The 26,173-nt window shown below is 39.3% G+C and overlaps 1 protein-coding gene across 1 annotated transcript; it reads left to right on the top strand.

The window, feature by feature from the left end:
- The first annotated feature begins 6,890 nt into the window (after window positions 1-6,890).
- Window positions 6,891-25,149, top strand: LOC111846177 (alpha-tectorin-like). Its single transcript, XM_072712708.1, has 23 exons — window positions 6,891-6,903; window positions 7,755-7,817; window positions 8,171-8,257; window positions 8,729-8,797; window positions 11,574-11,701; window positions 12,598-12,870; window positions 14,316-14,408; window positions 14,797-14,947; window positions 15,090-15,826; window positions 16,015-16,567; window positions 16,745-17,343; window positions 17,501-18,050; window positions 18,271-18,470; window positions 18,783-19,181; window positions 19,438-19,724; window positions 20,381-20,661; window positions 20,863-20,973; window positions 22,384-22,568; window positions 22,698-22,858; window positions 22,969-23,217; window positions 23,438-23,600; window positions 23,728-23,827; window positions 24,030-25,149. The coding sequence occupies exons 2-23, from the start codon at window positions 7,772-7,774 to the stop codon at window positions 24,095-24,097; spliced, it is 5,490 nt and encodes a 1,829-aa protein (XP_072568809.1). The 5' UTR covers window positions 6,891-6,903; window positions 7,755-7,771; the 3' UTR covers window positions 24,098-25,149.
- Window positions 25,150-26,173: the final 1,024 nt, after the last annotated feature.

The following is a 26,173-nucleotide window of genomic DNA, read 5'->3' as shown; positions in this document are numbered from 1 at the left end:
AAGATGCTATCCTATCAATATGGGCCAACATTTCTAAAGAATGCTTTCAGCACCTTGTTGAATCAATGCCACGTAGAATTAAGGCAGTTCTGAAGGCGAAAGGGGGTCAAACACCGTATTAGTATGGTGTTCCTAATAATCCTTTAGGTGAGTGTATAGTAAAATATTTACAAAAATGTGAGGGGTGTACTCACTTTTGTGAGATACTGTACATTTGATATATACTTCTGCATGTAAATAGGATAAAACCACTGGCTGCATTCATTGTGTGGCTGATTGACATGTCGCACCAGAATGCATGCTACGTGACACAAACATGTCACAGAAAAATGTAACAAAGCCAGAAATGCCCAGTATGCATTGTGTTTTTATTTTTATTCTTTAAAACTAGAACTACTAAGCCTGTGCAAATTTGCATAAATTCCCTAGTACTACTAAGCCTGTGCAAATTTGCATAAATTCCCTAGCACTACTAGGCCTGCCGCAGATTTTCGCAGACCATCAGCCCCATTGTCCTCCTGCTTTTGTTGTGCAATCACACTAATCACCTGTAAACCCTGGCACACTTGCATTTACCAAGACTGGTAGCTCAAATCCAAGGCAGCCCAAACCTATGTGTGTGACATGGAAACCATCACAAAAGCCTGCCATATCTATACAAAATATCCCACACACTGACTGACCTGCAAATATGAAAGACACACATTCACAAAATATATGGAAACACAAGGCTGTTTTATTTATAAAAAACAGAAAGAAAAGTTGCTAATAGAATGAAATGAATAGAATGAAAACATGCTAACACATCAATCTCCAATGTATGTTTACAAGTACACAAATGTCATAAGCTAAGTGAAGTCATGGTCCATGCTCGTTCTGCCTTTTGTCTCAGTGGTTACTCTCCCACACAGTCTGTCTGTCTGCTTCAAAGTCTGTGTTTGCAGCATTTGCAGACCCAGTGACCATCGTCCCTGCATTTGCCGCAGGTGGATTTGTGACACATTACCCAGGTAAAGCTGCTGTGATTTCTGCTGCAGCTCTCTTGTACCCGGCACTGAGTTGTCTGTACAGGTCCTGGCACTGCAGCAGCAAACCGTGCAGCAGCGTTCCTCTCTGTCTCCATTGCCTTTTACCGCATCATTCGGCAATGGAGTTCCTTTGCTAGAAGACTCAGAAACAATCTTCTTTTGCCTTTCCACCCTTGTACAGAGCGTAGGCATTCACCACTGCCAGGTCCAGCATGTTGTAAAATACAGCTGCTGGCCACCTGCGTGTTGCTGTTCGTATTGAATACATGTGCGCCATTTGGTCCAACACATCTACAACCGATATAGGCCTAATTTTGAAAATGTGAGTTAAACAAGGCATCAACACCTTGCTTATATGCTATATTGTTAAATATTTTGGGACACCTGCCTTTACACACACATGAACTTTAATGACACCCCATTCTTAATATGTAGGCTTTAATATAGAGTTGGCTCACCCTTTGCAGCTTCAACTCTTCTGACTAGGCTGTCCACAAGGTTTAGGAGTATGTCTTTTTGACCATTCTTCCAGGAGAGCATTTATAAGGTCAGGCACTGATGTTGGACGAGAAGGCCTGGCTCACAGTCTCTGCTCTAATTCATCCCAAAGGTGTTCTATCAGGTTGAGGTCAGGGCTCTGTGTAGGCCAGTAAAGTTCGTCCACACCAGACTCGCTCATCCATGTCCTTATGGACCTTGCTTTGTGCATTGGTGCACAGTCATGTTAGAACAGGAAGGAGCCATCCCCAAACTGTTCCCACAAAGTTGGGAGCATGGAATTGTCCAAAATGGCTTCAAATGCTGCAGCATTAAGAGTTTCTTTCATTGGAACTAAGGGGCCAAGCCCAACCCCTGAAAAACAACACCCCACACCATATCCCCCCTCCACTAAACTTTACACTTGGCACAATGCAGTCAGAAAAGTACCGTTCTACTGGTAACCGCCAAACCCAGACTTGTCCATCAGATTTCCAGACAGAGAAGTGTAATTCATCACTCCAGAGAACACATATCCAGTGCTCTATAGTCCAGTGGCGGCGTGCTTTACGCCACTGCATCCGACGCTTTACATTGCACTTGGCAATGTAACACTTGGATGCGGCTGCTCGGTTATGGGAACCCATTCCATTAAGTTCTCAATGCACTGTTCTTTAGCTAATCTGAAGGCCACATGAAGTTTGGAGGGCTGTAGCTATTGACTCTGCAGACAGTTGACCATTTCTGCACATTGTGCTTCTCAGCATGCGTTTTCCCCACTCTGTGATTTTACATGGTCTACCACTTTGTGGCTGAGTTGCTGTTTTTCCCAATTGCTTCCACTTTGTTATAATACCACTAACAGTTGGTTGTGGAATATTTAGTAGCAAGGAAATTTCAGAAATGGACCTATCACGGTACCACACTTGAATTCACTGAGGTCCTGAGAGCAACCCATTTTTTTGCAAATGTTTATAGAAGCAGTCTGCATGCCTACAGTAGGTGCTTGATTTTATACACCTGTGACTATGGAAGTGATTGGAAGACCTGAATTCAATGATTTGGAGGAGTGTCCCAATTTTGTGTAGATTAGATAGATAGATAGATAGATAGATAGATAGATGATAGATAGATAGATAGATAGATAGATAGATAGATAGAATTCAAGCCTCTTTAGTATGTCAGTTCCCTGCTTGGCAAACAGGTGTCGCTGGCCAACCCATGTCCTTCACTCCTAGTGTTTCTTTGTTGTTCTAGTTGCCATGTGTCATAACGGATTAAGCGGTTGGCCATCCTCTAGACTCCCCTTTTGTTGTGTGATTGAGTTTAATGCTAAATTGTTATTTATCATTTATGTTATTTTGTGTTTTCTTAGTTTATCATGTGTTTTTGTATTTCGTTTACAGTTCCTTGTTTTTTTTTGTTCCCTGTTTGTAGTATGTTGACGTTTCCTTGTTTTAGTATTCTCTGAAATTTGGACCTTTCTTTATCTGTTGATTGACCCCACCTGCTCCTTGTCCAAAGGAGTCCAGGGTCACAGAGTCCTGTGGGACCAGCCACCTCCATAAAAGAAAACCATTTAATCCTCTCATACTCTTTTTGAAAGAATTTATATCCAAAATTATTCAACCAATACAAAACGACAAGCACAGTTCAAATGTACACATCTTGAAAGATGCACACAAAAATACAACAAATACATTGCAGACAGAAATTCTGTTTAATTAATTCATTTTAATGCCCTTTTTAATTATTCTTTATATGTATATTTTTAATTAGTGTAAGACTATTTTTATACATTCACCTAAAGGATTATTAGGAACACCTGTTCAATTTCTCATTAATGCAATTATCTAATCAACCAATCACATAGCAGTTGCTTTAATGCATTTAGGGGTGTGGTCCTGGTCAAGACAATCTCCTGAACTCCAAACTGAATGTCAGAATGGGAAAGAAAGGTGATTTAAGCAATTTTGAGCGTGGCATGGTTGTTGGTGCAAAACGGGCCGGTCTGAGTATTTCACAATCTGCTTTGTTACTGGGATTTTCATGCACAACCATTTCTAGGGTTTACAAAGAATGGTGTGCAAAGGGAAAAACATCCAGTATGCGGCAGTCCTGTGGGCGAAAATGCCTTGTTGATGCTAGAGGTCAGAGGAGAATGGGCCGACTGATTCAAGCTGATAGAAGAGCAACTTTGACTGAAATAACCACTCGTTACAACCGAGGTATGCAGCAAAGCATTTGTGAAGCCACAACACGCACAACCTTGAGGCGGATGGGCTACAACAGCAGAAGACCCCACCGGGTACCACTCATCTCCACTACAAATAGGAAAAAGACGCTACAATTTGCACGAGCTCACCAAAATTGGACAGTTGAAGACTGGAAAAATGTTGCCTGGTCTGATGAGTCTTGATTTCTGTTGAGACATTCAAATGGTAGAGTCAGAATTTGGCGTAAACAGAATGAGAACATGGATCCATCATGCCTTGTTACCACTGTGCAGGCTGGTGGTGGTGGTGTAATGGTGTGGGGGATGTTTTCTTGGCACACTTTAGACCCCTTAGTGCCAATTGGGCATCGTTTAAATGCCACGGCCTACCTGAGCATTGTTTCTGACCATGTCCATCCCTTTATAACCACCATGTACCCATCCTCTAATGGCTACTTCCAGCAGGATAATGCACCATGTCACAAAGCTTGAATCATTTCAAATTGGTTTCTTGAACATGACAATGAGTTCACTGTACTACAATGGCCCCCACAGTCACCAGATCTCAACCCAATGGAGCATCTTTGGGATGTGGTGGAACGGGAGCTTCGTGCCCTGGATGTGCATCCCACAAATCTCCATCAACTGCAAGATGCTATCCTATCAATATGGGCCAACATTTCTAAAGAATGCTTTCAGCACCTTGTTGAATCAATGCCATGTACAATTAAGGCAGTTCTGAAGGCGAAAGGGGGTCAAACACCGTATTAGTATGGTGTTCCTAATAATCCTTTAGGTGAGTGTATTTCCGTGTTCGGTGATTGTTTTTCTCCTTGTGTTCTTTCACCTTCCACAGCATAATATATTGAACTTTAAATTAAAACTTCTTTTATTCATGTTTAAATGGAAATGTTTATTTGAATGAAGAGGTCATGCAGTCCCAGAGTTCATGGTCACCCCATGAGTAATAGTGTTACATGGTAACATTGTTGCATTGCATTCATAGTTGCAGAACCTGTAATGAAATGCATCCAGTGCCACATTCTTAGTAGGACAGAACTCATATATTGCATGCCATTGTTGTTGAAACTTCCAGTAATGAATATGACAGTATATGGTGTCACGCCCCGCTCCGTCCGCTCCTAGTGTGTGCCACGCCCCCTCCTTATCCACATGTGCTTTCCTGATTGTGCCCAGCTGTTGCCTGTTCCGTTTGCCTAGTCTTGTGTATTTAGTCCGTGTCTCAGTCGGTGTACCCCAGATCGGTCATTGACGTGTGTTTAATGTGCTTTCCCCAGTCCTGTCCTCCGAATAAACCCCTGTGTTATTCGACTTCCTGGTCCGCTTGTCTGCTTTCCTGCTCGCCTGCAGCACTGAACGTAACATATGGCACATATGATTGTCTTTATTATCATAAAACAAACTTCCAATTCGCCACCACAGAATTACTAATTACCTTAAAAACTGTAGTTGCCATCATTTCATGTTCCATTCACTATAGCTTATGAACGAGATCCCTGGAGTAGAAAGTTCTTGGGCAGGAGCTTAAATAAGTATTGAGAAAAGATCAATGAACAAGAACAAAAAAAAAAAAAAAACAATGAATCAGATTACCTTCAAATCCATTCAATTTAAATACTTAAAATGCTTCTCAGCTCATTTGCACTCGTCGTTTTGCACTGTTCTCAGTATCTCTTGACTACTGTGTCTACTTACACTATGTGTAAAATTCAATTATATGTATATTCTGTGGATTCTGAGCTTCACCATCTCATTTTTCTATATACTTGTATATGGAAAGATGACAATAAAGTTCACTTTGACTTTGAATTTACCTTCATACAGTGCCTTTGACAACGGAGCCGCCCTAAGGCAATTTACATGGGAGTGCGGTGATACATTACAACATCATTACGAGAGAACAATACAAAACAAGGAAAAGGAAAGACAAAGAAACTAACTTTAACTCTCTTAATCCGATTATCTAAAATGAACTATATGAAAGAGAATAGAAATAAACCACAGAAAGAATCCATATTTTAGAACTAACCTGCACATCCCTACAGTATATCATGGTTCTTAGAGTAAAAGTCCACAATAGGAATGGTTCTCAGGGAATATCTACTCTGGTCCCAATAATGACAACAAAAGGTATAAAGTATAACTTCGCTCAAAGGTAGAAATTGTAAAAAGTAGTAGAATTACATTTTGTAGTAAAAAAGTAGGTAAAAAATATGTTATATATATTTTGTACATTCCTGTCTTTCAGGCTGTTAAATTCTGAACATTTTTTGTTAGAGTCACTCCCTCAAGTAAAACCAACAACACAATTCCACGGATTTATTACTATTGAAAAACTTGTACTGCAAGTGAGTAGTTTCAGTTCAGAATTGTATTATATAGGCAGGAAATTACATCATTGGAATGAAAAGTATGCATACTGTACACTGTATAAAGGTTAAAATTTCTGGCAATTTCATGTTGCAACATTGCAAATGCATACTTATTTTGTGTGTATTTGCACTGCTAGGACATTTGATTAAAATTCACAATTATTTCTTGTTTATTGTAAGCTTGTTATTAATTCCTCCTTAATATGTTCTTGATTGAATTTGCTATGAAAACTTTTTAAACTATTGTTTCACTGTTAAATTAACAATAAGTTTTTAATAACTTTTTAAGCCTTTTTTCTCCTAATCAAATTTACTCAAGATAAGGTAAGATAAGATAAGTCTTTGTTTTTCGTGAGGCAAATTTCTGTGCCAAGGCATAGCTCTCATCATGCAGGATTACACAACAGAGGTTAAAAACACCAAAATAAATAATGCAATATTATACAAAATAGAATAGAATAGGATAAAAAACACAAGTCGAACTCTATATTTGTATAATACAAATATAAAGACAAAAAGGATAAAAATATTTGGTATGTAACATGGGAGTGTGCATATGCTAAGAGTGCATCAGGGCTACTGTTTAATGTGAAAAAAATGTAGGATAGTCTGTATATGAACAAAAGAATTACCTTTATGAACTTTTTAAAAAGGAAATAAACGGAAATGAATGAATTCATGCAGATTATTGTGATGCAGATTAAACCTTCCCACAAGCCCCACCCTATATTTTGCTGTATATATGTCAGTCCTGCTGTTTGGCAGGATTTACATGCAGGGCTATAAGCAGGTAAGTAGATGGTTTGTGTTATAATCTGGGATTCTATATAGTATGGTTTATCATGTGAATTAAACAATATAAACAATTAATTTTTTAAATAACTTTTAACACTAAATATGAAAGTACCCTTAAACATATACCATAAACTAAAAGTGTTGCTACATTTGTATTTGCAAAATTAAGATGAAATATTACTGTTTTAGAAGAATTCTGTTTTGTACTTGAGTAAATAAGCATTTTATCATCATTACGTAGATGTATCAAACAAGCAAAAGCAACTGTATGATCCGCACATCTTATATTGGGTACAATGCGTGCGATGTTATGACGCTTAAGATTTTTAAGGTTTTTGAAAATAAAGGGCCCTCCACAATTATTGGCACCCCTTGTAAAGATTTGTAAAAAGGGTTAGAAAAAGTTTGGTGAAGCAGCTTCATGTCATGCAGAAAAATTGAGAAAAATCCATGTACCCTAACGAGGTTTCCAGCAGAGACAGCGAACACATGCGTCAGGCTAGTTGCCAAGACAAAGATGCGCATTGTACCCAAGACAAGATGTGCAGATCATACAGTTCTTTTTCTTTTTATTATTTTTTAATCAAAAATAATATTTAATAGTAAAGATATAGTATGCACATACACAAATATTAAACAACCCTAATATTAATATATTATATTGTGTTATGCAATTCAAATCATGTATATACCACGAAAAACACAACCCTTAGACATTTAAGGTCTCATAATGTTCCTGGTTGCAGTTTTATTATTCCACCCCACCCTGGTTGAAAAGGGCCATTATAAGTTGTGAATATGTATTTCAATGTCTTCAGAGATGCCTGTTCTGTGCATTTCTTGTAGAATCGGAATCCTTTGCCATGGGTTGTTTTTGGAACCTGTTTCTGCTGCAATTGATGCTTCTCTGTGAGTTCTTTCTCTGGTCTTCGTTTGCTATTTCTGTCATTGCTATAATCATCATCATTATTGTCATCCTGTTGGCTGTAGTTTAGCTTGTTTATGTAATGTACACCATTGATAATGATGCCAACAAGCTTGACTGTAAGGACAAAGGATGTCATTAATGACCACATATTTTTAGGCATTTTGCAGGGCTTCTATTACAGTACTTGTTTGCATAAATTTCCTTGTTACATAAAATCACAATGCTGTTTAAATAATAGTAATCATTTAGCAATTACTTAAATTGTCGTCTTTGTTTTAGCAGGTGTTGAGATCACTGTCCAGCAAGGTAATTTACATAAATTTGTTTTTTCCAGTGACCACAAACAGCCGAGCCAGTGCAAGCAGTGGTTTTGGTGATGAGCCGCTGCAGCCAACTGAGACAGGATACGCTGAAGAATATGGTATTTGTGTGTGTGTGTTTGTGATAAGACAAGACTTTGTTTATTGTGAGGCAAATTGCTGTGCCAAGGCATAGCTCTCACCATGCAGGATTACACAACAGAGGTTAAAAACACCAAAATAAAGAATGCAATATTATGCAAAATAGCAAGGTAGCAAGGTAATTTGAATGGTTTGTGAAATTGATCATTTATTTTAAATCAGTCTAAAAATATGTTTGTGTAGCTATTTTCAAAATGATACTGATATTTATATTCTGTATTAACCATAATAACTAATTATCAGTGAGTAACTGAAAAATGCTTCATTTCAACCAACATCTATTTTAAGGTTGATTTTCAGGCTAAACTTGAAAAATGTAGCCATATGCCATTCAACATACTAATATGCTAAATAGGGAAAGAAAAGAAAAAAATGTTTTCTCTTTTGTCATGGATGTAAACTTAATATTTACATAAATTTGTTTTGTCCAGTGACAACAAACAACCAAGCCAATGAAAGCAGTGGTGATGATGAGCTGCTGCAGTCAGCTGAAGAATATGGTATGTGTGTGTGTTTGTGTGTGACAGAGAGAGACTTAAAAGAGATATTTATATAACTATATTTCCATCTATCCATTTCCTGTACCTGCTTGTTCTATTCGGGGTCACGGGGGTCCGGAGCCTATTCTGGAGGCTAGAGGCACAAGGCAGGGAGTAAAGCTGGAATGGGATGATCATTTAGATCAGAGGTCACTAACAGGCGGACCGTGGTCCGGGTCCGGACTCAGAAGTTGTCCTATACTGACCCAGACCGATAGCCAAAACATTAAAATTTAAAACCTGACGCTTCTATTTTAACCGGCGCAGCTTTTGTGGTCTTTTTGGTAGTGGTATAGCAGTAGAACCGCCGTTTCCCATGCCAATGAACGTCAAACACCTTTAACCGCCATTAAGCTAGACGTAGTTCGTCTCATGCAGCCCTTTGTCTGCGCTAATGTGCCATTAGTGTTAATAGCAGCAGCGAAGCTAAAACCCGCAACCAAAAAGCCGTAATGTTCCTAACAGAGTGACTGGTCTGTCCTGAAATCATACAGCTGAAAAGTTTTTAAATACATTATGTATTATATAACATGTTGGATAAATAGACGTAGTTTATTGTTGATTTCATGTTCGTTCAAGTTTCTGCTTTTTAACATATGTATAAAATAATGTTATCTGTTATATAAATTAACTCAGGTGAAAGAAAAAATGTACGTTTTCATGGCTGCCAAATCTCAAGCATCTGGCATGACACTCACGCTTTCAGACTCACGCTGGAAATCTTACGGCAAATCTATATTATTCCATTATAAAACCTAAAATTAGCTACGTCAAATGTGTATTTACACGGTTAAATACAAAAGCAGACTATTTACAAGGTAAGAATTGTTATACGTGTGTGCAGACATCTCGAACTGAAAATCTCACTCCAGTCAGCTGGCCGAAGTTCTATGTCATGTGACAATAAATATTGTCAAAACGTTTTTGAATTGTACTGAATTAATTTGATTTGACAGTCAGGCACTGATTAAATGCAATGTTGATGCAACTAATAGGCTACTTAAATATATATCACACTAAATAGTTAGACATTATGATATTCCGGACCTTTGCTTCAAGAAATTTTCTCTAACTGGACCTCTTTAAATTTTAGTTGAATACCCCTGATTTAGATCTTGTGAAATGGGATATCATCCGGGATTTCAAATATTGTAATATAATGATGCAGCGTATAATTTGTGTTTGTGGTCTTGAAGGTAAAATGTGAGAAATTATTTATTTTGATTAAATGATAATCTGATGATAAATTATACTAGTGACGTTTAATAGTCAATGGTTAAATGCCTCTGTTTCCTTGAACCTTACATGCATGTTGACAATAACTTATGATTCTCAAAAAAAAAAAAAGGCCCAGGCAAACTTGACTTAGCCCGTGATCTTTTCAATAGATAGAACGTCCTTGGTGAGTATTCAATCCAGTTCAATTATGCTTGTTGAATTAGGGGCTTTCACATTGAAATTCCAGAACTGGGCCCCTAGTTGTAAATTCCTTGGGCTGTCTGGACTGGGACCTTTTGTAGTTCCTAGCCACTTTCCTGCTTGGCTTTCACAGTGTAAATTGTTCTTATTATTAAATCTAGCCAGCAGATCGATCTTTCGGTTTCACAGAATAAAAAACAATGATAACATTATTCCTCTAATAAGCCCTGGCAAATTTCACTGCCACACTGGCAGTATTAGATAAAAGTGCATTGGTGATCGATCAAATTTTCCAATGCAGAAATATGGAGATGCAAGCAAAAAACGTATTCTTTAAATGTAACTGAGGTATAAAAATAGTTCTGCTCCATTTTTGCTCCGCTAATTAAATCTATTTCTCTGCTCTTCTGGGTAACTTCCAGAATTTTAATGCCAGTGCTTTTGGTCAAAAAATCAGCAAAATATTGCTATAAACGCCTCCCCAGGAATTTGTGCTTGAACGAAAAGTAGCTAGTCTAGAGCAGGTACTAAAAAAGGGTTCCGGAAGGACGTACAATTGGCCCTATTTCCTGCAGTGTGAATGCAAAAGTTTCTGGTTCTGGAGGAAGGTTCTGGTTTCTGAAGTTCCTGTGGTGTGAAAGCACCCATTGACATGGCTATGAGAAACAGTATTACCAAAGCAGACTTGGGGACTAAAACAGAGAAAGAGAGAGAGAGAAAGAGAGATGTAGGAGATATTTATATGATTATATAGCCATCTATCCATTTCCTGTACCTGGTTGCTTTATTCAGGGTTGGGGGATCCAGAGCCTATTCCAGAGGCACAAGGCAGAGAATAACCCAGAATGGGATGATCATTTACATCTTGTGAAATGGGATATCCAGGATATCGGATATTGTAATATAATGATTTAGCATACAGTTTGTGTGTTTGTGGTCCTGAAGGTGCAATGTAAGAAATTATTTCTTCTGATTCAGTGATAATCTGATGGTAAATTATACCGGTGACATTTAATAGTCAATGGCTAAATGCCTCTCCTTCCTTGAACATTATATGCATGTTGATAACAGGGTAATGAGGGCTAATATGGGATAGATTATGGGAAGGAAATAGAATGGTCAGCAGAGACCTCTGCTGGCCAAACTGGAGCACAACAGGACAGATCATGATAGTTACCAAAAGGAAAGAGGAAGGAATAAGGAAGTACAGCTATAATTAAAGCATTGTGGGAGTTAAGAGTTAATATAAATGTTATATTTTTATAAACATAAAATATATAGACATTAAACTGCTCACATTTTCCAAAACTATTTCCAGAACACTTCTATCCATATGGATACCCTTACGGAGATACATTCATGAATCTCACAGACAATGGGAACTCACCTGAGATTCCTTTACCTGGGACATTCCAGTTCTTTGAAAATGGATACAACAGGACATTTGTAAGTTAACAAATTCAGTCATTATCACACACTCAGTTGTCACTTTTTTTAGGTGCCCTTGCGTAGCACCAGGTAAGAGTCCCTTTCATCTCCAGAACAATGGGTTGATGCATGCTTATCTTTACATCATACTGAGCTCTTGTTTTTGAAAGTTGAATTGAAGGTTACATTTATTAGCGCTCTTTAAACACCCAAAGCACTTCACAAAATGAATGGATGTATATGGAGCCTCTTCAACCACTGCCACTGTGTAGCACTGACCTGCAGCCATTCTGCACCAGTACACTCACCACACAGTAGCTAAGGGGCAGGAGAAAATGCATCAGTTAGATATAGGGGATATTTTGGAGGCCAGACTGATAGGGCCACAGCAGGCAATTTTAGCCAGGGCTTTGGGGTACCTTTAATGACCTCAAAGAGTCACAACCTCACATCTCATCCAATGGACAGCACCAGTTTTACTGCACAGTGTTCCCATGATTGTACTGGGACCCACACAGACCACACCAACACTTCTTCCAGGAGCAACACAGCTTTCCTAGTTGGTCTGCCATCGAAGAATTGGCCATACCAAAACCTGTTTAGCTTCTGGTGGATTGCCAAGTCTGAACTGCAGGGGGTATGGCTGCTGGCTGGTTGCTTTTTGCAGTCTTGGACTTCCTGTTAGCTTTAACAAGACTGACCACAAACAAAACAAAAAGTAAGAAAAGTTAAAATGCAAAACCATCAGATTAAGTTGGCTCTATAACAGCTATATACTTGCAATGTGTGCCTCACTGTATATAGGACAAAAGTGTTTACTAAACAAAAAAATGCATCCTATTTTTATTTACGTTTTACATAGCATCCCGCACTTTTTTGGAAACGGGGTTGTAATATGTTTTTTTTTTTTTCAGCTAAATGTCAACGGTGCCCTGACATTTGATTCTCCTTGGATTGGTTACATGCCTTGGCGCTTCCCAGTCAAGAGAGATATCATTGCTCCTTTCTGGGCATATTTCTACACCACGTTTGACGGCTTTGTGTCCTACCGTGGAGTGACCAGTGGGGACATTCTAAACAAAACAACACAAGACATCAACCAGTACTTCCCTGATGTGCCCTTCAATGCTACTTGGGCTTTTATTGTCACATGGTACAATGTTACATACGTCAATGCAACAGGAACGGTAAATGTCTATTATTTTATAACATTGTATAATTTTTATTAATTAAATTTGGGTTCTCTGAAACATTAAACGGGATCATTTACATTTGCAGTTTTCTTACTGCTTGATAATTTCATATAAACTCTTACGAATTAGCTGTAATGATTAATGGTGACAAAAGAGAAAAAAATATACAGCTCTGGAAAAAATTGAGACCACTCTATTTTAAAAAAAAATCTGCATTTTTAAATTCTGGTTTAATCCTGGTTCTACAGTGTGAGGCAGGCTCTTTCCAGGCTCAAAATTTTTTGGACACTGGCATGACCAAAAACTAGCCAGGTGGAGGGCAGAAGCACCTTTCTAATACTAAAGATGACTGACACGCACACACAGACATATATATATATATATATATTTAGGCTGTCAAAATTAACGGGTTAACACGGATTAATCCATCATCACGATTAATCTGATAAAAAATTTTAACGCAATTAACCCATCTGCAACGCAGAATGACTCAAAATCCCTGGAATGTCTCTGTCAACCCATTTCGGGCAGTTTTCGTGCGTTCCATTTGCCCTCGGAACTCGTATTCTGAGTCGGATTCCAGAGTTTTGAAGCCGGAAATGACAACATGCGCACTCCCGTTTCTCGGAAATCCGAGAAATATCTCGGAGCAGCACAGAGGATCCCGAGTTCAGAATCCAAGATGGCTGCGCCCTTTATCAACAGTAGGGAAAGTTGTAGTTTTATACTGTTTAAGCACTACTTCTCATTTGTGGCTCATTAAATCGGTCGCACACACTATACCGTCTAACTTATCTGTGGACGTGCTGCTACGGAGTTTTATACATAAAGCATCGGGTGTAATGTGTCATCAACTGATATTGCTAACAATGGCAATCAACCGAGCTTGAATTGGATTTTATGATTAGTCGGATTATTTGTCGGATTTATGGTAGTTCGGGCTAATTGTAAGTGAACAAAGATAAAGACCATTTAAACTGAGGTACCTTAAATCCGACAAGTTGTCCGGCTAAGCAAAAAATCTTGCTTTTTGATATGGGTCCATTGTATTGCACTTCTGTGGCAGATGGAATGCATCCGACTCGTGTTCAAGATGTTGAATAAACATGTTAAGTGCATATATATTCCCTTTTTTCTTGAGTCTGTTTGCTCATGCAAAATGAAATGCGATTAATATAGATTAAAAATGAAAGATATTTAATCGTGATTAATCGAAATTAATCCACAGCAACCCTATGATTAATCTGGTTAAAAATTTTAATCGTTTGACAGCACTAATATATATATCTTATTCACAGACGCACACCCATCAATTGGAAAAGAAAAATGTTGCTGTGGTCTCTTATTTTTTCCCACAGCTGTATTTGCCCATCAATAGTTACAACCTGCCAACTACTTAATACCATGCTTGAGAAAGATATGTCCCACTCTGTTTTCAGGCAACTTTCCAAGTGGTGTTGATCTCAAATGAAGAAACATCATTTATGCTGATGAACTACGGCAGAATTGATGCCCCACCTTATTACGTGAAGGTGAGAATTTCAGAAGATTGTACAGCAACAATCTAAAGCAAGGGACTACGTCTGACAGTTAAAGAGCAAGATCATGATGTGCAGAAAGGCCATTTAGTGAATGATATGTATAATAGTTCATATTATATCGTTAATAGACTTTGACCCTTAAATCCATTAGGTTGCTACATAGTCACACTCAAAATGAGACTATGTACAGTAGCTATGAGTAATTGTGGTACTGGAAATGTATCCATCAATCTATTTTCCACACCACTTTGTCCATTAAAAGATTACACTGAGCCTGCAGACATTCCCATGCAGCATAGGAAATATACTGTATTTGCGTATAGTACTGTGCAGTATTGTTGGAACTCTACAGATTTGGTGGTTTACTTCATCTTTGCAGGCTGGTTATGACACCTATGGTTCTGTCAATTATTTCAATATGCTGGAGTCCTTCAGTGACAATATTACAGACCTATCAAACACAACCAACACTGGTATTTCAGGATGCTGGGCATTCCGGACAGATGTGTCACACGTATGTGAAACTGAAGGTAAAAAACTGAAACTGAAAACATAATTTAAAATGTAGTTTCCATGGATTATGATATATTATGGTACAAAGTCAATCAACAATGTTACCCACGATCAAATTTGTAAATTTTGAAATACTAACAACAGCATTATAAACACCAGGTTCATTTCTCCAACTGGGTGCCTCCTTCTGGAATGACAGCAGCTGTCTGGAGATGTGCACCTGCACAACCTCTGGGGTCCAATGTGAGGCCATCTCCTGCTCCTTCGACCAAATGTGCCAATCAGCTTCTTTCAAATACAGCTGTCAAGATGTGGTTTGTCCACCCAATAGCCACTTTGACTCTCAGGCCACCGCATGTCCAGCCACATGCTTTGACCCACTATCTCCAAATAACTGCACATTAGCCCCCATAGAGAACTGCACTTGTGATGAAGGGTATGTCCTGGCTGTTGGGGAGTGTGTGCCTGTCCAACAGTGTGGGTGCATGTTTCGGGAACAATACTACAGTGTGGGAGAGACTGTCCTACTAGGAGAAGATTGCGGACAGCAGTGCATCTGTAATAGCAGTGGAATGACCTGTTTAGATCACTCATGCAACCCACAGGAAGTGTGTTCTGTTCAGGATGGACAGATAGGTTGTCATCCTCAAGGCTATTTAACCTGCACAGTGGGAGAATATGTGTACCGCACGTTTGATGGTTTAGGTTTCCAGTATGAAGGAGCCTGTGGACTGATACTGACCACAGTTACCAATGGGACAGACCTGCCAAAATTTGTGGTATCGACTCAGAAGGTTCCTAATGATCCACAGGGAGACGGTTTCACTAATATTCTGAAATTTGAATCCAATGGCACTGATGTTTCTGTTACATTGGGAGACACCAGTACAGTACAGGTAGGCTGCCAGTTATTCTCTTATGTGAATTGATTCTCATTGCTATGTAGCACTTTTCAAATGATAAATGCGAAGAAAGTACTGTACATTGAACACTGTTCATGAAATTATTTGGGGTAATCAAAAGGATTACGGTCAAGGTTCATATTAGGTCTGATGTTATACATTTATTCCCTGCATGTACTCAGGTGAATGGACAGACAGTTGGGCTTCCTTTCTATGGACAGTCTGAAAATATCAGTGTGTACCACAGCAGCATCACGAGCATCGTATTGGAGACCAGTTTTGGAGTGCTTATACAAACACACCGGCCATGGCTGATACGAGTGATCATCCCAAGCAATTTTTCTGGAATGATTCAAGGACTGTGCGGGAATAGCAACCAGGACATAGAGGATGAGTTTATGACTATGGGTGGCTACCTTGCCAATAGCACTCAAGAATTCGGGGACAGCTGGCGTATTGGGGTCTTGGTTGCACAATGTAGGGAGAACATAATTCTTACAGCAGGGAATGTTAGCCAGTATCTGTCAGAGCGCTACTGTGGCATCATGTCTTTGTATGATGGGCCTTTTGGTGCATGCTTTATGGACCCAAGAGAAATGATCAATGAATGCGGAGTTGCCATGTCTACATCAGGGGGTGACCATGCCATTCTTTGTGAAACCCTACACAACTACGCCTTGCTGTGTCAACAGAATGGGTTTCCCATTGGAGACTGGAGGAACTACACTGACTGCGGTAAGGTTCCAGATATTTTTCTGCATTCTCTTGAATGCAACATCACTGTATGTTTTGGAAACACAGTAGCAACAGAACCCAGGTTTGTAATATAAAGTATGTCACTGCATATCCAAGGTTACTCCTGAATGCAAATGATTTTTATATTATTTTATCATGCTTGATCTGCCCACTCAGGTCTAAGCTGTCCACCAAACAGCCACTATGACCTCTGTGGAACCTCCTGCCCAGTTGCTTGCCCCAGTCTCTCCTTCCCTTTCTCATGCACACAGCCATGCCAAGAAGGGTGTCAGTGTAACGATGGATTCGTCCTGAGTGGCAGCCAGTGTCTTAAACCTAGTGACTGTGGCTGCTATTATAATGGTCAATACTACCAGAATGGACAGAACTTCTGGGAAGGAGAGGGGTGTCTCAACTACTGTACCTGTAATGGTGACACTGGGGACATTTCTTGCGAGCCCTCATCATGCAGCTCTTGGGAGTACTGCCAGATTGTTAATGGGGAATATGGTTGCTATCCACTGCCACAAGGCACCTGCTATGCTCTTGGGGATCCCCACTATAGCACATTCGATTTGCTCAAATTTAACTTCCAAGGCACCTGTCATTATGTGCTGGCAACCCTCTACAATGACACCAGTGGTCTGCAGGATTTTCAAGTGGAAGCAAGGAATGAGCCATGGATGGGCTTGCCAGTGTCCATTACTGTGGAGGTGTTTGTCATGGTTTATGGTTACCAAGTGGATATTAAAAAGTCTGATCCAGGAATAGTATGGGTAAGAAAGCTTAATCATTATTCTGTAAATTGCATTCACTTTATTATAATTTCAAACAAAATTGTTAGCAACTAAATTCAAAATTTACTTTAGCATACAAATTTCTGCAAAAATTCTCTTTTGGTACCATTAGTTTACACAGTGTACTCTTCTTTAGGTTGATGGCGTGAGTAGAAGTCCACCACTCTTCTTGAACAATGGACAGGTGCAGATAGACCAGATTGGTGCCCAAACCATTGTTAGTGCTGACTTTGGCTTGACAGTCAGCTATGATGGCTGGGGTATTGCTGTCATCACACTACCTTACAGCTACAGAGGCAAGACCGGTGGTCTGTGTGGAAATTTCAATGGGAACCCCAATGATGACTTTATCAGTCGCTCTGGAGAACTGTTGGCATCTGTCAACCAATTTGGTGATGACTGGAGAGTCCCTGACAGTTATACCTGCCAAGACATTGAAGACAATCCCACTTGTAATGACCAGGCCACAACTGAGTCTATGTGCCAAATTCTGCGTTCAGTTGAAGGACCCTTCGCCTTCTGTCATGAATATGTGAACCCAGATCCCTACTTCAACTACTGCATGTTTGATGGGTGTCTCCCAGGGAATCCAGACTTGGTCGTGTGTCAGATTATCCAGAATTATGTGGCTGTTTGCCAAGCTGCCAATGCCCGAATATATCCCTGGAGGGTGTATACAGGATGCGGTAATAAATGTATCTTTTTTTATATGATACTCACTGACTTGCTACATAAGCATCGCAAAATGCCTAATGTTAATTCCCTTATGGTCTTGCCTACCTTTTGATCTGTGTTTAAAATGTTAGGCTTTTACACTATATTTAACAACATAAACTTACATTGTTTTTTATGCGCTTTGCAAACATTGAAATCCCATGTAACATGTTATCCTTTGTTTGACTGAAGAGATGGTGTGTTCAGAGAACAGCCACTATGAGCTCTGTGGATCAGAATGTGGCCTCACCTGCGGATACAGCAGTTTTAATGCCACCTGCACGCAGAGCTGCAGCGAGGGCTGCTTCTGTGATGAAGGTTATTTCAGACAAGGCAGTTCCTGTGTCCCTACAGAACAGTGTGGCTGTCAGTATGGTGGCTTCTCTTTTAAAGTAAGTTATCCCAGTATTGATTTTTAAAAGTAAAATAGAGAATTTAAGAGCTCACTTTGTGGATGGACTTAGTACTTAAAATTTCACCATCTTTTCCTTCATTCCGACCTTTGGATTCTAACTCTAACTTTTAAACATAAAACCATCTGTCGATTATGCAGAGGAAACATTGATTACATTCTTGAACATGCCGAAGTTTGAGCATGTTTTGAATTTGTATGCTGTATTTTGGAATGTCTGGGGATCTCCCATGAGGATTTGGATTAAAAATGCAGTGGTTTAAACTAACTAGTATCCACCTGCGACTTTTAGATCGGAGAGGAGTTGTGGAACGATGACTGCTCGCAGCACTGCACATGCCTCTCTTCCCAGGAGATGTATTGTGTAGCGGTTGCCTGTACTCCTACTCAGGAATGCACTGTCCGTGATGGCCGACAAGGCTGCTTTGACCCACTGTCTACCTGCACAGTGAGCGGAGATCCCCACTACTACACTTTTGATGGGGCACTTGCACACTTCCAGGGCACCTGCTCATACGAGATCACCAAGTCCTGTGGGAGTAACACCACTGAAGGTTTTCAGTTCCAGGTTGTAGCTACTAATTGGCACCGTGGCAACAACCAAGTGTCATTTGTCTCCAAAGTGGATGTGTGGCTGTCCCAGGATGGCGAAGAGACAAACATCACCATCGAACAGCATGGGAAAGTGAAGGTAATGCGTGATAACTTTGTGCAAGAAATGATTGGAAGTTTGCAGTTCGCTATATAGTGATAAATAATGTGATAAATTTTATTAATATAATAACAAAACTACAAAATTCATCTAATTTGCAGATTCAACTAATTTATATTGAGGAGTAGTGTTCAATGTACATTTAGACTTTGTATTTAGTTATTGTGTATTGTTAGAGTAAAGTGAATGCTTCCCATTAACCTCTGCAACAGCTGAGAATCTGAATTTCTTCAAGGTCAATGGCAGTGACTTCCCATATTATGGACTCATTGGGACTTCGACTGAAGTGCGTCAAGACCATGGCTTTGTGGTGCTGGCCATGCCCAATAATGTGCAAGTTCACTATGACGGCCGTAGCACTCTCTTTGTGCGGCTCGGTCAGAACCTCCGGGGCTCTGTCTGCGGAATGTGTGGAAATTTCAATGGAAATCCATCTGATGACAAGGTTTCCCCAGATGGGGTGCTTCTAGAAACAGATGACGAATTTGGTGATTCATGGAAGTCAGATTACAGCCTCCCAAAGTAAGATTTTGTCAGTAAAAAGCAAGGAAGGAAGAGTCAGGTTCATTCATGAGATCAGGTTTTTTAACTGATCTTTATACTACTATAACTGTCATATTATTTTTTACTGCAACCTGACTTTTGCTGCCTGTCTTGCATTGTTTTAAACATATGCCCATAAATGCCCATGTTTTTATACCAGTATTTACACAGTAATATGTTTCTTGTCAAATGCTAGGTAGGAACAAAAAACTGAGAAACCAAATTCAACATTAGACTACAAGACTATGTTAAATTAGTATCATCCAACTAGAAAAGATGATCAGATGCCTTTCATTAATAACTTTGCTTTGTTAAAGCCAAGTTTAAATCATTAATTTAGTGTTTGCCTAATGCTTAAATTCATCATAAATCAATTTTTCACAACAAAGGAAATAGTCACAAATTTAAAAGAAATTAATTTAAATTATTCTTTATATTAATCAAATTATTCCTCTAACCCAGGACCTTACAATGGAAATACATTTGGACAATGGATGTAGGGAATTCCTCAGTCACGTGTAATGTCTTTGGCATTGCAACTAGAGCAATTGCATCCATAGAGATGTGCATAAACTATTCCTTTGAATATAGAGCTTTTTATTGCAAGTGTATAAATACTCTTTGTTGATTCCCAGCTGTGGAGCTAATGACACAAGGGGTGGAGGATCAGAAGATGACAACTGCACCTTAGTAGAGGATTTTAGTAAAGCCTGCAGCATCATCTTCAACACCACTGGCCCATTCAGAATCTGCCAGTTCTACATTGATCCCACTCCCTATTTCTCCTCCTGCGTGTATGACCTCTCCCACAACCCTGCTGCCAATGGGATGCTCTGCTCTGCAGTGGCAACCTATGAAGCCGCGTGCAACCTCCAGGCTCTCCAGATTCCAGAGTGGCGCTCAGATTTGCTCTGCCGTAAGTATTGCTGATACATTACTAGTGACTGTTCACCATGGATGTGTAATATTGGTCATCTCTGTCTATCTGCCTTCACATAGGTGTGCAGGAATGACAATTTCTTCTACTGCTGATGCTTAAAAAGTCGATCGCTGATGCTGGTCTTGCTGTACCTTTGTTACTATCCACTGACCCGTCTCCTTCATTTCCTTCCTCCAGCACCAGCGGACCCCTGTGCTGGTCTGAACTGCATGGAGGATGAATGGTGCGGGGAGAACAACGGGGTCTATGGCTGCTTTTGCAATGAGGGAAACAACAGCACTGATTTTGGTAATGCTACATCTGATATAGTGTTGTGGTGCTAAGCAGAACTTGGCCAAGACCTTAAGACCAGTGATAGACAGAGTAAATCATAAAATTGAAGATAAACAAGCATATTAACATTTTCCTTCACAAAGGTTTTTCAAACAAGGAAACAAGAAAATATTTAAAAATAAGAACCCTGTAGGAACAAAAGGAGCATTTCCTTTATCAAATGCAGAGATTACAACTTTCCTCCTAACTGGATTGTACCACAATTTTTAAATACTTACCTGCATGGGTAAGATTAAACTGATCAGGTCTCCTTGCCTTGCATAGTTAATGTCTTGGGGGTCGATTCTCCCATCAAGCACTTAAGTCAAAAACGTGCTGAAAAAGTTATGCACCTTTGAGTTATTTGTCATTATGTTAAGTGTATTCTCCCCCTATCAGCATGTCCACACCCACCACACTTAACCTGAAAAAGAAGGTGCAGCCGTGCAAGATGATTTCAATAGATTAATTCATCAAGCAAGAAAAGGGGGTTATGCCCTCAATGATTTTGCCAGCAAGCAAAACTTGGAACATGGAATATTTCATTTAAAAAACTTGATTGTCACAATCATGGTGAATCAGGGGAATCAGGAAGCAGGAGCAGGGAGATGAGGAATTGGGGAAACTAGGGTTTTATTCGGGGAAAAACAACAAAACGAGTATGCGGACGGCAGACTTCGCTGAACATCAAATGACTTCAATGACAGGACTGAGGAAACATACTTGAACACAGACTTAAATACACAGGACTAATGGAGACAACAAGAAACAGCTAGTTACATCGGGATTTCACATGGGGTTAACGAGGGGGGCGTGGCACACAGGGGGATCGGACGAGCTGGGCGTGACAATGGTAGTATATTAACTGATATCATTTATAGCTCTGCTTTAATGAACCCTCAACCATTTTCCACAAATATGCAATACTATTGCAGTTTTAAGATCAAATAATAATAAAAAAAAAAACATTTAACAGTTATTTATGTACATATGGCATACACATGTTTTGCTGTTTCTTTGCCAAAAATGCATATCTAGCCTAAGTGCACTTAATCTCCACACTTAAGTCAATGTGGGAATTCTCTTAAGAGAAAACAGTATGTAGCTATGTGCTTTTTTGACTTAAGTGCATGGGAGAATCGAGCCCTTGGAGCCTGGCTTTTTCTGATTTAAGTAGTTGCTGTAGTTACCTCACATATCCTGTCGAGTGATACCATGTTTTTCATATACACTAGTTCACATTTGCCTTTTCTTTGTTTTGAAATGCTTTGTATATTTTAAATTCCTTTAAAGAAGACAATTTCCAGGTAAAACATTTGTTTTTAAGAAAGATGTGATAATTCTGCAAAAGTCCTTTTTGATAAGTTGTCGCCATTAACTCCACAGATGCTGAAGAAACCTGTTTCAGCAGTTCTGGAACTATGTCCCTGTCCCGGTGCCAGCTGTTTGAAGCTGGCTTCCCAACTAATGTCTTGCACCTTAATGACATCAGCTGCAATGGAACAGTTGAAGATGGCAGAGTGGTCTTCCAGTTTGACAACGATGGAAATATCTGTGGAACTAATGTCATTGTATGCATGAGCCTGAACCTATCTAGAGCTGCAACCATTTTTTAAAAAGAATAATCGTAATAGTCAGTCAATGACAGTGTTCATATGAGGAATGAGATTTTAATTTGTGCTGTTTGTTTCTTACCATAGAACAATGGCACACACCTCATCTATCAGAATACCATTTATGGGGAAACCAGCCCACATACCAGTGTAATCAGCCGGGAAAGACGCTTGGTCCTGCAGTTCTACTGCGCATATCCAGTTGAAAAATCCTTGTCCATGCCGATTGGTATCCACCCCTTAGAAAGGTGGGCTAAGAATACCTGTCATAGCACTGATGGGCATAATTTCTAAAAGCAGACATTATGTCTTTATATGTTTTATTAATTCTTTATGTCTTTTGAAATTAAACCAACAGCGTCCTGAACAAGATTCTGCCAGGTGGCACTGGGCAGTACCAGGTGCGGATGAGTCCCTATCTCAATTCTGACTTTAAGCATCAAGTCACAGCTTCGACTTTGAATTTGCACTTGAACGAGAGGCTTTATGTGGCTGTGGAAGTGATTGGAATGGATGAAAGGCAAATCTCCACTGTGATAGACTCTTGTTGGGCCACGCCCATTAATGATCCTTCCTCCGGCATCCGCTGGGACCTCATCATCCATGAGTAAGCATCACTGACATGTAACCTTTTTCTGAAGTGGAAAATTATACATCTAACTGCCTGCGTGCAAAGTAACAGTTACAGCCCCCCTTCAGTGTACATTATCCAGCTAAACCTTTTTTTTTCTATGTCTCATCTTGCGTGCCATGCAAGTGCTTGTCCTTAATTATGTAACCTAAACGGAGATGTGACTGGTTTTCCTCATTCTTTGCTTGTCCCATAGGTGTCCCAACCGTGAGGATGGAACTGTAGTAATTCACCAGAATGGGGTGTCCACCACCAGCCGCTTCTCTTTCAATGTGTTTGCATTCAACAACAATGCCTCCATGGTATACCTGCACTGCCAGATTCACTTGTGCATAAAGACCCAGTGCGATTGTGCTACGGTGAGTTCAATAGATCTGCAAACAAAAAAATATACAACATATAACCCTTGTGCACTTTGCAGCACTAAAAGCAATTATGGAAACATTTGCCCTTGAACAGAAATTCATATTGTTTTGTCTTTGACAGTTTTGCTATCCTAGATACAATGCTAGAAGGAGAAGATCCATTGAAGTAAAAGACAGTACATCCATTTCCATGCCATTGAAAGTATCTTTCAGCAATTCAGGTATATATATATATATATATATATATATGCATATATATATACATATGTGGCGAGTGTCTTTACATATATAGCACATTTCCTGTATTTCATGTAGTTGTCCTTAGTGAATAATAATCTTAAAATATTTAGTCCATAAGTAATTTGATGAAATTCTGTCTGGGAACATTTATCTGTATTCATTTTAAATATTTTTCTCCTAAAGCTCCACATTTTGCAAGCTCCCTGCTGCTCCTAGCCCTTGCTGCCCTGATTGCTGCTGCAGTGCGTTAAGGCCATCTAACCCCAAACTATGTGCTTTCCATTATAGTGAACTTGGTGTTTAGTTATTAATTCTTGTGTATTACAGCTTTGATCTCTACTTTTATCTTTGACCTGTTATACCATAATGAGGAATACCTTTCATGTACAACTGGAAGTGGTTCTATTATTACAATATAATGGAATTATTATTATTTTTTTGGTGGGGGGGTGCCAGGAACAGGATTGAGAACCACTACTGGCAAAAACAAGTTCATTATTCAGTGTTCTTATGTAAATTAATCAAGCCTATTAACAAACACTTAACACATTAACAAATATTTTGAAAAAATTATTGAATATATTTACATTTATGTGTTTACTTTGTTACATACATACATGCATATATTGGGAACAGAGAGCACTTACAACAGACTTGGCCCTCTTTCCATCATTCCATGTGGTGATTGGGTAAGCCTGACTTGGCCCTCTTTCCATCATTCCATGCGGTGATTGGGTAAGCCTGACTTGGCCCTCTTTCCATCATTCCATGCGGTGATTGGGTAAGCCTGACTTGGCCCTCTTTCCATCATTCCATGCGGTGATTGGGAAAGCCTGACTTGGCCCTCTTCCCATCATTCCATGCGGTGATTGGGTAAGCCTGACTTGGCCCTCTTTCCATCATTCCATGCGGTGATTGGGAAAGCCTGACTTGGCCCTCTTTACATCATTCCATGCGGTGATTGGGTAAGCCTGATAAGGGTCCAGACAAGACATGTCCTGCTTACAATAGTAGAAATGGCCTGATGACATTTCAGGAAGTTTTGCAGAAACATGTTTCGAGGTTTCAAACCTTTTTTCATTCATAAGGAGAGACCTAGTGGGTTTCCAAGTGCATAGCAAAGCTTTGAACAATCTAAGAATTAAGTTTCCACGTTTGCATAGAATGAATAATGTTGCTGGCATAACAGCAGGGTCTAATTGTGTTATACTAAATAAAAAAATTAAAACACTAACATTATGTCTTTCAGTTTGTTTTATGTATTTTTAGCCTTGCATTTGCAATAAAATACAGCTGTCCCCCACTTTACATGTTTACTTTATGTCACTTCGCGTTTTCATCACTTACCATTCACAGAAGACCTACATTAGCACCAGTTTTGGCTAACGGAAAGAAATTCGAAGAGAATTTTGCACTTTTACAAATAAAAAATGCGAAAACAGTGTTTAGCATTTATCAGCCAGCCAATTATAGATTAAGTTTATAGAAATATGTGGTATAACAACCAGAGATGGAGACTCGAGTCTGAGACTCACAGTTCCTTGTGTATTTCCTCACACAACAAGTAACAAATAAAGACATGTAAATATAATAAATACAGCTATCAATAGAAATACACAGAATGCAGAAATATATACATTTTAACAATAAACTGCAAACAGTGAAAAATTAAACCGTAAAATTGTTTGAGGGTGTGTGTGAGGCCAGTGATTTGTTTTTTCTTTTAATAAGGAAAATGTATCAGTGTATGACATTGATAGTGTTCAGATGAAATGAATAAATACTATATGTCAATTACTATAAGAATGCAGAAATGCATAGTAATTAATATTAATAATTTGGTAGCACTTTACTTAAGGGTGCTCTATGCATATGCAGGGTACATGACACCAACTTAAGCCCGTTATGAGAGCTGACATAGCTTGGCAACTTTTGTAGCTGACATTTGGAACTCCTGTGTCAAGCTGACATCACTTATGACGACTGTCATAGGTATATAATGACATAAAGTTGTGTTATGACGGTTTTTCCATTCAAGTGACATAAAAGGTTATAAGGCTAAATCTACACTTCAGTGTGTCAGAGTGACATAAAGTGACATAATTTGCCATGTAAAGCCAGCTGTGAAACAGAAGATGAATACTTCTTAAAGGAGTATTGCACAAGGCCACGTACACGGAAGGTACCGAGAAAGGGGGGGGATGCCCAAAGGGCTTTAAAAGGGATACAGCTGATACATATGGCAGAGCCTCCTCCTGTACATGCTGAATGTATGTCAGACGGCCGCTCCCTGATTATAATCAGTCAAGAGAATAAACCGGTGATTT

This window comes from Paramormyrops kingsleyae, chromosome 5, assembly GCF_048594095.1.
Source record: "Paramormyrops kingsleyae isolate MSU_618 chromosome 5, PKINGS_0.4, whole genome shotgun sequence".
Classification (NCBI taxonomy): Eukaryota; Metazoa; Chordata; class Actinopteri; order Osteoglossiformes; family Mormyridae; genus Paramormyrops; species Paramormyrops kingsleyae.
This window is presented reverse-complemented; position numbering and strand designations above follow the sequence as displayed.

Excerpts from the sequence above, each read along its gene's own strand:
- LOC111846177 (XM_072712708.1), top strand. The coding sequence starts at position 7,772 with ATGGGTTGTTTTTGGAACCTGTTTCTGCTGCAATTGATGCTTCTCT. Across the intron at positions 14,409-14,796 it reads CCCCACCTTATTACGTGAAG|GCTGGTTATGACACCTATGG; the intron begins GTGAGAATTTCA and ends TCATCTTTGCAG. Across the intron at positions 22,859-22,968 it reads GGTATCCACCCCTTAGAAAG|CGTCCTGAACAAGATTCTGC; the intron begins GTGGGCTAAGAA and ends TTAAACCAACAG.